Here is a 13,140-nt window from a genome sequence, read left to right as displayed (position 1 = left end):
CAACAGAACGCCCTTCACTAGGCCAAAAAAATTGCTCAAAATCCATAGATTTTGATAAACGTTGATGTTATTTTATTAATTATAGTCCTGAAGCACATCACAACAATGCCTCTAAGACTGGAGCTTATTTTTTAATAATTTATTACATAAAGCATAATTAAAGACAAATAAGATCCTCTGAGCAAAAGGATTTTTACAAACATATATTTTTCGTTTAGTTATGCATTTATGCTTTTGAATAACGCGTAATACAATGTGAGACAATTTTCATTAGGATCAGTAAAATAGAAGCATTCTCGCAGATACAAAAGTCAGATCCTTAAACGAATCTGCATCAAGTTTCAATGTCTCCACTCTCCAGAAAAGAGCAAAAAATTAATACTATATTCTTCTCCCCCTTACAAGAAGAAAATACTGAAACCAAAATTATTGTCATGGCTTAATTTAACGCAGTGATTCATTAATTAATTCCCGCATTCAATTTTCTAATTGTCATTCCAGTAATTATTTTCCAGTATCTTATTTTTTTAAAGGCATATACCAAAGTGTCAATTGACCGATTACATGGTTTTACATTCGGCGCGTTCAAAAATTTTTTAGATGTGAATATTGTGGTGAAATTTCAAAAAGTCGTTCAAAACATATAAGGGCATGACTGTCTGACCCATTAAAGCTTTTATTTTGTTTAAATAATACAATTTTATTCATTTGATTTTAGCCAAGGCATTAATGCCCTGTTCTCGTATATACATTCCAAGTAAAAAATGATTGTTTTGCACTATTTAAACAAAATAAATGCTCAGACAACAAAAAACCAGATAAAATAATACCAGACAAAAGTGCCCTTCTATATTTTCTGTCATTTCTCAACATGTAAGCATTATATGTGAATTTTTCAAATTATCAACCCAAAGAATATAGTACAAAGTAATTAGTAACACAAAACTCTTATACCTACCCTCAAGGGTATCAAAACATCAAAACTAGTTCGAGTTACGAACAAGGATAAAAAAAACAACTTCCTAAGTGTAGATGTTCGTTTGATTTTACGCTTGAAAATACTCAAAAATTCAATACTGATCGTTTTATACGTATATCAGGTTGTGTTACGACAGTTATTTTGGTTAAAATATTAACTTTGTGGTTCTTTATTCTTATTTACCTGAAATAACTGTGTCTGCTGAATCAAATTTGTAATTTGACTTCAATTTTCAATGTTACAAATATAAAACTATGGAGAGGTTGCTAACTCGAGAAGTCAGGTGTAACCATGAAGTCTGAAGTCAAAAATATTTGGAAGTCACTGAATTATTCTTAAGCCACGGAAATATCATGAAATCACTCTGAAGTCTAATGAAATATTCTGTAGTCTCTGAATTACTCTAAGGTCACTGAAGTCTCTTGAAGTCGAAAGCAGGAGTACACCCGATCAATCGAGTTGTCGATTTTTCGAAAAATATGTACATTAAAAATGCACAGACAAAATTTTGAAATGGGGAACATCAAAGGTTTACATTTCTCAGACCAAAGAACCAGAGTAGACGCTGTACAGATCAGAAATATCAAACTTATAATATGAAACTTACTGAAATTGTATTGCTATATAGATCATATTTTTGGCGAACGGATTTTTCAAAATATTGGAAATTTTACGAGCCTTTTCAAATCTTAATAAAACGTATAGGCAACTCGTAAAACAATATACTGTTTTATACAAAATATGGAAGAAAACAAAGTTTTAAAATTTTTGAAAAAAAAAGAATTAAAACAATTTTTTATTGGATTTTTGCCGGAATACACTATATATTTTATTTTTGTATCTTATATTTAAAAATTTTAAAAAATTTTTTTGATTTTCTCTAAATAATCGATTTTTGGTGAGAAAAGTTAACATAACCTAAAATGTATTCAAAATTGTAAATCTCCTTTTAAATCTAGACCGATTTCCGTTAAAAATGGCGCGAATATTGCTAAAAAACTTTTTATTAAAAGTACCAGTATCAGCATTGAAAAGCCAATTGGCTTAAGAAATCCAAAAATGATACAAAAATCGTGAATTTGATGACTTAACGATAATCTGAAGAATGATTATAATCTGAAAAATCTTACGACTTCTCAAATTAAAAACAATAATTCTCAAAGTAAAAGACGAACAAAACGTACCAAACCTGTTTCAAATTATAAATTAACTTTTAAATTTGAAATGTGTATCAAAATTTCCGGTAAAAACCGCTAGTCTAACATATCAATTGTACAAAACTTCTTTGAAATATAATGATTTTTGACTAAAATACCTATTTCCGGTGTACAACAATTTAACCTGAACAAATTTTTAAGTATTGAAACCTCTTTCAAATACAATTTTTTATTTAAGATATTTTCAAAATAAATTGTATTACTTCAGCATTTTTTTAAATACGAATGTTAGGGGAAATCGCAACAACATAACCTAAACTTGCTGAAAAACTGTAAATATTATTTGAAATGTCTACCTATTGATCGAATACAGCTAATAATTAAATATTCATAACTCGAAAATGAGCTAAGTGGCCGTCAATTTTTTTTTCTCAAATGAAAGATAAAAAAGGAGTCTAGTTCTGAGCAAAAATGGCCCATTCCATCAAAAATTCAATCAACTTTTTAAAAAAAAATATTTTTTTGTGAAAATGTTGAATTCTTTTCTTCCATATTTCATATAAAGCAACATTTTGTTTTTACTGGAAAGCGATAGGATTTCGAGATATTCTAACCTAAAGGTGTAAAAATGCCGTTTCCGGACATTTTCGACCATCTACAAAATCTAGACATTTTTTTAGAATTTGCAACAGTTTCACTGTAAGCTTATTATTAATTACTTTTTGAATAGTTATTAGTTTGGCCTGATTCGATTTTTTTCAATGAGTTATAGCAAATTGAATTTTAAGATTTTCCAAGATCAGAAATTACCCGCAATTCAAATTCTGTATGGAAAACGCTAGCCTCTATCATGCCGCTACTGGCTGGATAGACTTCTAACTTGTCTTGATTCTCCGGGTAACTCTCTACCCTATCTGAACTATCTGGGTAAAACTATTTTTTTTTTGTATTAATTGAATTTTTATAGTGGAATCAACCAAAATGCAGAATCGAAACTTTCTGAAAAAAACATCCAGCCTCACTTCCTGGTTCGGGAATCGAACCCGCGCCACTGTGGCTACCAATGCTGCAGTGTTGGCACTTAAGCCAATCACGATACCATCTGAGCCACGATAACTTCCTAAAACTTAATTCCTAAAAAATCTTAAAATTCAATTTACTGTAACAGTTTCGGATTCAGCGTCAAAAAATGTATGGGCAATGATCAGTCTGGTTCTTGTGCCTGGCAGAATCTAAAATTGTGTAGGCCTATATTATAATTAATAGTTCATTAGAACCTTGTACCCCTGCCATTTTCTATATGAATTTTTTCATCGTACATCTCCAGGGCTAAATTTGTAACACCGTGAATTTTACTGCTAGATCTGGATTTGGTTGGTGGTCCCAAAAGATGTTTTATTGGCGGACTGAGAAGATCATAATCCAATTCGGATGGATCTTGGAAGCCAGTTACAAAACTTACAACGACACCGACGAAAACTGTGACGAGACAGCCAATTGCACTGTACCAGAGATAGCTCACCTAAATAGAAATAGACATTTTTGATAATATATTTTAATACCTCATGAAAAGTCACACTTTTACAAACAAAATTTTTTTATTATTTCTTGTACTTTCAACATTTCAACAATTCTAAAATTAATAAATTAAAAATTCAGGACATAATTAAAAATGTTCAATTTAACCATTAGTAATAAAAATAAAAAATACAATTCCCAATTAAATTGTTTTAAATTAAATACACGGGGATCATAGAACAATATATTAGATCTTGGAACGTTTAAAATGACAAAACAGTTAATGAGAAAGTCTCACAAATTAAGAATCTTAAACTCAATCCCCGTAAAGTTGAAAAATCACTTATTTTTAATGTTAAACATTCAAAAATTACATTTTTAACTCTTAAATATAATTACTGCATATCTTTCATTTGAAATTTTGAAAAAAAAAACCACTGTCATATTAGGGGAATGTACTAGACTGTCAAGTGAAAAATACTTTTAAACAAGGTTACTCATAAAATAATAAAACTTATCAATTTTCTGTGCCAGATAGAAGTAAAGGAAAAGAATATGAACGTCTTGCTGGTATGGAAAATTTATTCAAATAATTACTTTATGAGCAAAGTTCGTTTAAAAGAACTGGTCACGTGACAGTGTGATACATGTCCTTAAATAATTCTTGACAGATAAATTGCTAATTAAACCATTTGTATTTGTAATTAAGAACAATAAAAATTCAACCATTTTTATTTGAAAATTAAACTAATCAAAATTATCAAAATTGAAAAAGGTGCCAAAAGGAGTTTTAAAATTTCTTGCAAATTAAATTCTCGGATACAAAAACCCGTCCAATGCACATTGGGGCGAAAAAAGTTTTTTTTAACAGTTTAGATTTGGATTAGATTTCAGCATTTTTAACATGGAAATTTCTAAGTTTTAAGGAAACTTGTGAGAGCCGATTTTTTATTTTCTTATTTAACAAAAAGGTTGACGTTTTATTTATAAACAATGCAAATTCTTCACAACTACTTACATTTACGTAAAACATCATTCAATTAATTAAGACACTCCTTAAAAACAATATCTAGCAGATAACAACATGTTAAGCGATTTTTTAATTTTCATATTCAGAAATTAATAAGTAAAAGTACTACTTCAAGAATAAAGATGCTTGAATAATTTATTTTCGTATTTTTTGCTTTATAATAAACAAATGCATATCTTAGTCATTTCATGCTGTAAAGAGTTTGTTCCTTAAAAAAACTTGATCAAAAATTAGCCCAAACTAAATAATATGTACGAATTGTCAATTCCTGATAAGAATTATTAATTGCTTAAATAAATTTGATCAACAAATACACATTTTTCTCAATTTCGAACCAGCAGATTTTTTTTTAAAAGAATCAGTTTTTATTTACTTTGAACAATCTTTCCCAGCTGATACTTTACTAACCAATAATCATTATTCCCTTTATAAACACTTCCGTAAACAAATACACAACTTGACGCCTTTTCAACAAATGCACCTAGTTTCTCCGCAAAAATAAACTGCCAAAGACTAAGAAAGGATCCTATTTAGGAGAAAACTTTGTCAGGTTTTTGTTAGTTTTTTTACAAACCATTTTAATATAAAATCTGCGTTTTCGTCAATTTTTAAGAGAGGGTAACCGTTTATTTAAGCAATTTAAATTTTACTGTCTATGGTTGCTTTATGAGCAGAACTTGTGCATCCGAATTGAGCAATTTTTTAATATTTAGTCTGTATTTGTATTTTTAAATGAAATAAACGATTATTATTGGTTGATAAGTGATCATAAGCGAAAGATTTGGCCAAAAATCTGTATTTTCATCAAATTTATTTAAATAATTAATATTTGTCGTCAGATATTAAAAAATTGTGAATATAATTTATTGCCAACAAATTTTTCATCAATTTTTATAAAGGGACGATATTATATTATTATATTATATTATAAATTTCTTAAGTAATTTCATAATGTTTTTCATGAATACAAGTAATTGCAAAAAACAGATAGTTTATAAACAAAAAATTAAAAAATCGGCTATCAGAAATCTTTTTGAAATGTAGTTATCTTTTATTTTTGATGCTGATAATGTATCGAAATTGTAAGCTCTAGACTAATTTATCTAGAAAAAATTGTTTGCCCCACTGTGCAAAACTTAAAAACGCTAGAAACATTAGCCCCAAGTCTCAATAAATGGACATTTTCGAAGTCGCAAAATTAATTCTTATTCAAATATAGGCTTGTATATAATAACAAGATGGAACTTTTTCTATTTATATTTTTCTGCAATGATTAGTTTAAAAAAATTAAAATCAAAATCTGAAAAAAATTTGCGAGCATCAATAAGTGATTAAAACAGAAATCGTCATTACTCGGGCATATCGCCAACAACATTTTTTTCTGAATTGCTTCATTTCACTAAAATCCTTAGAAATACGTTCAAATTTTCGCAATCTCTTGAAAATTTCTTGGAATTCTTGGAAATATCATCAGATATTTAAAATCATTTGAAACCTTCAAAACACCTAGACAGTTTTTTAGGCCCTTCAAAATAAAATCATTTAAATAAACCCTATAATCTTGAAAATCCTTTCAAATTCATGACATATTCTAAAAACATTTAAACACCTTTTCAAATCTTTGAAATCCTTTGAAATCGCCTAATTTTTGTAAATAAATTCTTTGAAATTCATTAAAACACTATGAAATGTGTAAAAATCAAGCGTAAAATAACGTGAAATCTAATGACATTTCTTGAAATCTCTTGAAATATTTGAAGTCTTATAAAATCTGTTGAGATCGTAGGATATTTATTAAAATACCATACTAAGATCCTTAGAAATTCTTGGAAATATTTGTAAATCTTAGAATTCCTCTGAAATCCCTTGAAATTTTGTTCAATATCTTTCAATCTTTGAAATCCTATTCTTGCGCAATTCTTCGTAATTTATAGAAATATTTAAAAATGCTTAGAATGTTTTACATCTATTTAAATTTGTTAAAAGTCCCTTAAAATAATTCCCTAAAAATTCTCTGAAATGCTTAACATTCTCTGAAATCCCTTAAAATCATTAAGATCAATTTAATACTGTACAAATCCTATGAAATCTTTCAAAATCCTTATTAAGTTTAGGAAATCTTTTGCAATGCCATTAATTTGTCATTATTCTCTGAAAAGCCCTTGAAATCGTTAAAAATATTAATTCCCCTGATTAATTCTCATCTGGTCGTAAAATCTTCAAACTCTTTTAAAATTTCACAAAAATGTAAAAGCTTTGAGCATTACTTAAAATAATTAAAATCCATTAAGTCTTTTGGAAAGTTTCCAAATCTTTCGAACATTAAAAAAATGGGTTTAATAGTACAAACTTTAATTTTTATACCCTAGTAACTTTCTTGTTTTAATCATTGATTGAGTGTAGGGTTTCTTTTTAAGTTTTTAACTTTTTCGATTCTTAAAATCAATCATAGGCAAAAAAGTTAAACAGAAATTTGTCGAATCCGATCAATTATTCGCTGTACAAATCACACTCCACTCCTGATATAAGCACGGTTTCAAACATGGCCTCCAGTGGCCTTGACACTAAATAGAGGGAATTCAAACGTAAACAATCCATTCTTTTTATCTCGCGGTACCTGCATCACCAAAGTACCGACGACTTAAATTCTAAAGATTTCGTAAAATGTGAGTGCTTATATCGGGAGTTGAGTGTAATATAATTTTTGAAGAAAGTAATGACAACTCACTCTGTATAAGGACCAAGCCTCTGGAAAAGATTCCTCTGATCCTGATAAAGCGAGAATAGTTTCATTGACACAAGGGCATTGATTGACAGAAGTTGCCTTTCCCCCGATATTATTTTGATGATTAATTGCAGCAACCTGACCTCCTATTCCAATCCAACCAACCAAAACTAAGCCTGTGAGGGCCCCAACCATGGCCCCTTTCGAATTTGCCCACGGTACAAACATTCCCAGGGAAAATAATCCTAATGTGACGCCTCCCACCATTCCATTGAAAGATAAAGCCACCTAGTTAAATTAACCAAAAATAATTAAATTCGTGTAAATAAAAACGAGTAATAAAAATATATATAAGGAGGGTCATTTCATTTTATTTCACTAAAGTCGGTTGTAACCTAATTTTTAAAAAAATGTGATACCTGACTATAATAAAATTTAATGATGTTTTAACCTATTTATCATATCAATTTATCAAATTATTTGTTGTGTCGTACTAAAAAATAATTATTTTCACAATATTTTGTAATTAAGTTGTTCCTTATTCTCGCTTCTTATAAATTAAAAAGAAAATTGTTAGATTTAATGAAATCATGACTTATTTTTGCAAGGAAAACATTCCCAACATCTCCATCTCCCAAAAAAAAATTATTTCCAAAATTGAGAACAGTAGAGTTGTAGAAAATTTTTTTCCTAAATAAATAAACCATGATTTATTCAAATTCAACCATTTAAAAAAAGTAAAATGTAAGTTTAAACATTTTTCATTGAAAATAATGTTCTTATTTTAAATATCATCATCACTATCATCAGTGATACTATGTTAATTCTTAAAATATTAGAAAAACTATTTTTTTCAGATATATGATTATTGACACGACAACTACCGTAGCCAAAACCTCAAACTTTAATTTTTTCATTTTTTTTTTGCTTCGAATTAATTTTAAAGTGAAATTTTATATATTTCAGCAAAAAAATATTGAAAAAGGGCTTAGATTCAGAAAATTATCCTAAAAAGAGAAACTTTGTGAGGTAATTTTTAATTTAAGAAATTAAACACTTTAATTTTAATTTAATTTCAATGACTTCTGTAATTTAAAAAATTTAAATAATATCAGTCATGCCTTATAAAACAAAGATATTTTTTATGTAAAAACCTTTAAAACTCAAGAATAATAAGTCAATAAACTTCAAATATATTTATTTGTTTTAAAAAATTTTGCCTTTTTAAAACTTCGAATATTCAAATAAGACGAATTCCGAAGATTCGACTTGACTTTTGGCTGCACTTTTCTCCCCCAAAAAAGAAGTAATTTTGATTTCAAATAATTTTTAAATCTAAGGGAATCAGGTCAACTTGATTCACAGGTCGATTCTATTTTATATTTCCAAAAATAGAATGCTGCTACCAATTTATAGAAGTTGGTACGAAACTCTAGTAAAAAAAAATTGCAATAAAATTTGTTTATATTAATTCTTTGTAAGTTTGAACATTTCTCATTTAAAATGTTTTTATTTGAAAATTTTAATTAGGAAAACAAAAATTTTCTATTCTATTATGCACATAAATGTTATATTTTTATGTTCAATGTTTAAAAACTTTGAATTTTATTATATTTAATTATCAACAAATTTTAAAATCAGATCGCGACCGATTTCGATGGAATAACATGGACTGACCCTCAGGACTAATTTTTTTTGGCAACAGAAATTAAATAAGATCTTTAATATTCTATTTTTATTAATTGTATTAATTATATTAATAAATCTTTTATGTACCTCAAGTACGCCTCCAAGTCGTTCAACAACAAATACCAGGGCGAAACTAATTGCTCCAAATAATATACTAATCCATCGAGCATAAAATGCACCATGTCGTGCTGGTAAAGTTATACCAAATAATCCCTGTAAAACATCTTCTACTGTAATGGCAGCCAGCGAATTAAGCGCACTAGCCACAGTACTGAAACAAAGTAAATTAGAATTAATATAGTAATACTTTTAGCTAAGGACTTTTAGGCAAAATACTATTTTTTGTCAGACAGTTTGCTACCATTTGCTAAAATTTAAGCTATAAGTTATTTATTATCCAAATATTAAGAAGTACATTTTGCCATTTTCAATTAATATCTTCAAACTATTGCTGTCGCAAAAACTATCGTTGTCGGAAAACACATGTTCATGATTGGATGAAGCTGTCGTTATTGTTTGCCAATTTACACACACAAAAGTTAACGTGATAATTATTTTTTTAATTTTAAGTTGTTTTAATGAATATCAAAAACAATCCAGGTGCAACAAAACCATTGCCCAGCCAAATAGTGGGGTGAAATAAAAAAACGGGGCTCAAAATAACTTGTAGGGCGCAATTTATGACCGATTTTGGATTATTTTTAGAAAAATTCAGTGTTCAATTTTTAACAGAATTATGAGAGCCGATTGTTGAATTTTTGTTTATTCAAACTTTTATTTTAAGGCAAAAAGAGAAAAAAATATCGATTTTTACGGTTTTATTTTTTATCTTCTTGAAAAAAATGTTTGCCTGCTCAATATCGTGTGAATTTGATGCACGGGGATGCATGAGTGAAAATAAAAATATTGATTTTTTAAATCATTATTGATTGAAAATATTAATTGACTTGACAAGTTAATCGTTATAAACAAATTTTATTAAGAAATAGCCAAAATCATGGATTGTTCGCTCGCAAAGTATAATTGAGCGTTAAGATTGCTTGCCTTCACAGTAAAAAACACACATGATCATAAAAATTTGTCAACCGATATTTGTTTATATTTTTGTTTAAACTCAGTCAGTGATTTTAATTAAAGAAAATTCGTTAACCCATGTTTGTTCATAATTTTTCCAAATAAATTATATAAACAAGTATTTATTAGCGGTAATTACCGGCAAAAAATGTCGTTTTTTTTCTTATTAATCCAAGTGATCCCAAGTTTACACTGGTTTTTTGTTTATTTTTTATTTGATTTGTACATAACTTGATGAGAAAAAAAGAGAAACAAGTTATAATTATTTTTTTTGGTTTCTCATGAAGTTATATACAAATAAAAAAAAACAACGGAAAATCAGTGTGAACTTGGGATCACTTGGGTCACTTGGAAAAAAATGACATTTTTGCCATCAAATCGAATAACAAATTTTCATGATCAAGTGTTATTTTTTTCGAGGGAATAATCCATGATTTTGGCTGCTTGTTATTATAATTTTCTTATAATAATTAACTGAACAAGTCAACAATTTTTTTTCTTTCATGCACCATTGTGCTTCAATTTCAAGCGATATTGAGCACGGAAAATTTTAGCAAGTAGATAAAAAATAAAACCGTCAAAATTGACATTTTTTACTTTTTTTGCATTAAAATAAAAGTTTTATTAAACAAAAAATTTAAAAATCGGCTCCTGTAATTCTATTCAAAATGGAACGCTGAATTTTTCTTTCAAAAAATCCAAAATCGGTAAAGAATTGCGCCCTACAAGTTTTTTTGTCTAGTTTTATTCATTTCCTTCACTGTGAGCCGTTCGAGCTGAATATGCTTGTACAGAAACTTTGGAGGATCCTGGACATGTTCCTGGACACGACTTCTCCAGACAATCTTAAGTCGAAGCAATTTTACTCGAGACGTGTTAGTGTTTTTCGTCGAAAATTGAAAATTGTATTTAAAAAATCACTAGATTTAAAGAAACATTTTTTCAAAATAGTGTTAGGTTACGTTGGCGTTTTACATCGGTAATTGTTATTTTTCAGCAAAAATCCTTTAAATCTGAACAAGCTTTAGAATTATTTAATAATTCTGAATTATCATAGGATTTTTCGTCACAAACTGATATTTTTAATTTAAAAATTGCAATGGATTAATTGTCTGTGCAATGTACAAAAATATTATATATATAATTAAAAATTTGTCATAAGGACAACCGCAGGATTTCACCAGGAGCGGGTGCTAATCTGGAAAATTGCAACCGCTTCCAGCGAAATCGCGGTAAAATTTCAGCCACAACCACGTCTCACGACCGTGAGATAGGTGGTTATAGTATGTAAAGGAATCAATACGACGATCCAGCAAAAGCCTCGTGCACCCTAAGAACACGGAGCGACCCAAGAACAACCGCCTTCTGCATTTTTCCCGCAAGTGTTCTATCATATTGTTGACACGCAGGGATGCTTTTTAGGCCATTAGCAAGTGAAAGCTTGGCACCTCCAAGAGCGCCGATGATTAGAAAGATCAATTTAACAGAATATTCCGGGTACAATCGTTGCAACTCCCTTATAAGGTCTCGATACCTCTCTTTCTTTTCATTCTCCTTGGTTATGATGTTTTTGTCAGCTGGTGTCGAAAATTCGATAACAAACATGGTTCGCTTCTCGAAGTCAAGAAGAACCATGTCAGGCCTCGGGTGAGCAACAGAAACAATTGTGGAGAATATAAAGTTCCAGTATATGCGGCACTTCCCATTCTCGACAATTGACTGAATTTCCCTAGGAGCATTTAGAGGAGCGATATTAAGGTTAATGCCGTAGGAGTGACAGAGATGGTAATAAAGCACTCTTAGTGCCGCATTGTGCCTTTGAATGTAGGTCGTTCCCGCGTGAGTTGGACAACTAGATAGTATGTGAGCTAAATGCTCGGGGTGTGCATGGCACGCCCTGCAGCTATCATCGGGAATGTCTTGGCTCAAAATGTGGCGACGGTATGTTAAGGTGGAAATGACTCCGTCTTGACATGCAAAAATGAAAGCCTCCGTACCAGACTTCAATCCGGGCGATTTAAGGAAAGCAAATGTTAGCTCACAAGACATTGACTGATCCTTGACATTTCTGTGGTAGATACCGTGCATCCCCTTATCGAGGAGCTGTTCACGAAAGTTTTTCTCGTGCTTTCCTAATCCGGGCTTTCAGGAGTGAGCACTCGAGATAGATAAGATTTGATGCATTTTGCTCACCCCTAATACTGAAGTCAAGTCCGAGTGCTTCAGCAGCCTCCTCCGCTGTTTTGTACAAAAACGCTCCTTTACCCACTTCTTCGTGATTCCTGACCATTTTAAGAAGAGGGTCTCTTCCATTTGCAACTCTATGTGCTGTACCCAGAATAATCCTATTGTGAAGACATTCAAGACTCAACATTCCGCGACCCCCTTGACGCCGTGAGAGGTACAGTCGCGGAACGGAAATCTTAAGATGCATGCTTTTGTTCATGCGCATCACCTTTCTTGTCCCGATATCAAGAGATCTGAGCTCGTTCTTCGTCCATGGAACTACTCCAAATGAATAGAGTAGTACCGGAACGGCAAGCATGTTCGTTGCAGATACTTTGTTCCTCGCTGACAGTTCAGAAAACCAAATTTGCCGGATGAGACGTTTGTATCTGCTTCGGAGAGTATCCTTTATAGATGTCACATCCTGAAAGCGGCTCTGTGGCACGTCCAGGTATGCATAAGTCTCTCCAGCGCAAAGGTGTCGTATGGCGCTTCTATCAACGAGTTCAGGATCTTCAGGGATGCCATTAAGTTTTCCTCGCTTCAAATAAACCTTGTCGCATTCGTCTAGCCCAAATTCCATTCCAATTTACTTAGTATATCGTTCGACAATCTCCAGAGCTAGATGCAGTTGCTCTCAGTTTTTAGCATAGATCTTAAGATCGTCCATGTAAAATACATGAGTGACCTTGTACTTTCGATCTGCAGGTTTGCCGTACAAGTACCCGTCGGAATGGCGAAG

General features: G+C 30.5%; 1 protein-coding gene across 1 annotated transcript in view; it reads right to left on the bottom strand.

Moving 5' to 3' along the window:
* Positions 1 to 2,417: 2,417 nt before the first annotated feature.
* The window catches only part of LOC117177265 (sodium-coupled monocarboxylate transporter 1-like), a 42,416-nt gene continuing 31,693 nt past the window's right edge, over positions 2,418 to 13,140 (bottom strand). The window contains exons 7-9 of the mRNA XM_033367853.1: positions 9,186 to 9,369; positions 7,413 to 7,697; positions 2,418 to 3,658 (exon numbers count right to left, since the gene is read on the bottom strand). Of these exons, the coding sequence (XP_033223744.1) occupies positions 3,407 to 3,658; positions 7,413 to 7,697; positions 9,186 to 9,369 (721 nt within the window). The 3' untranslated portion in view covers positions 2,418 to 3,406. The remainder of the gene's footprint in view (positions 3,659 to 7,412; positions 7,698 to 9,185; positions 9,370 to 13,140) is intronic.

The sequence above is a fragment of the Belonocnema kinseyi genome, chromosome 7 (assembly GCF_010883055.1).
Source record: "Belonocnema kinseyi isolate 2016_QV_RU_SX_M_011 chromosome 7, B_treatae_v1, whole genome shotgun sequence".
Taxonomy (NCBI): Eukaryota; Metazoa; Arthropoda; class Insecta; order Hymenoptera; family Cynipidae; genus Belonocnema; species Belonocnema kinseyi.
Note: the sequence above shows the minus strand (reverse complement) of the source record. Positions and strands in the feature narration are given on the sequence as shown.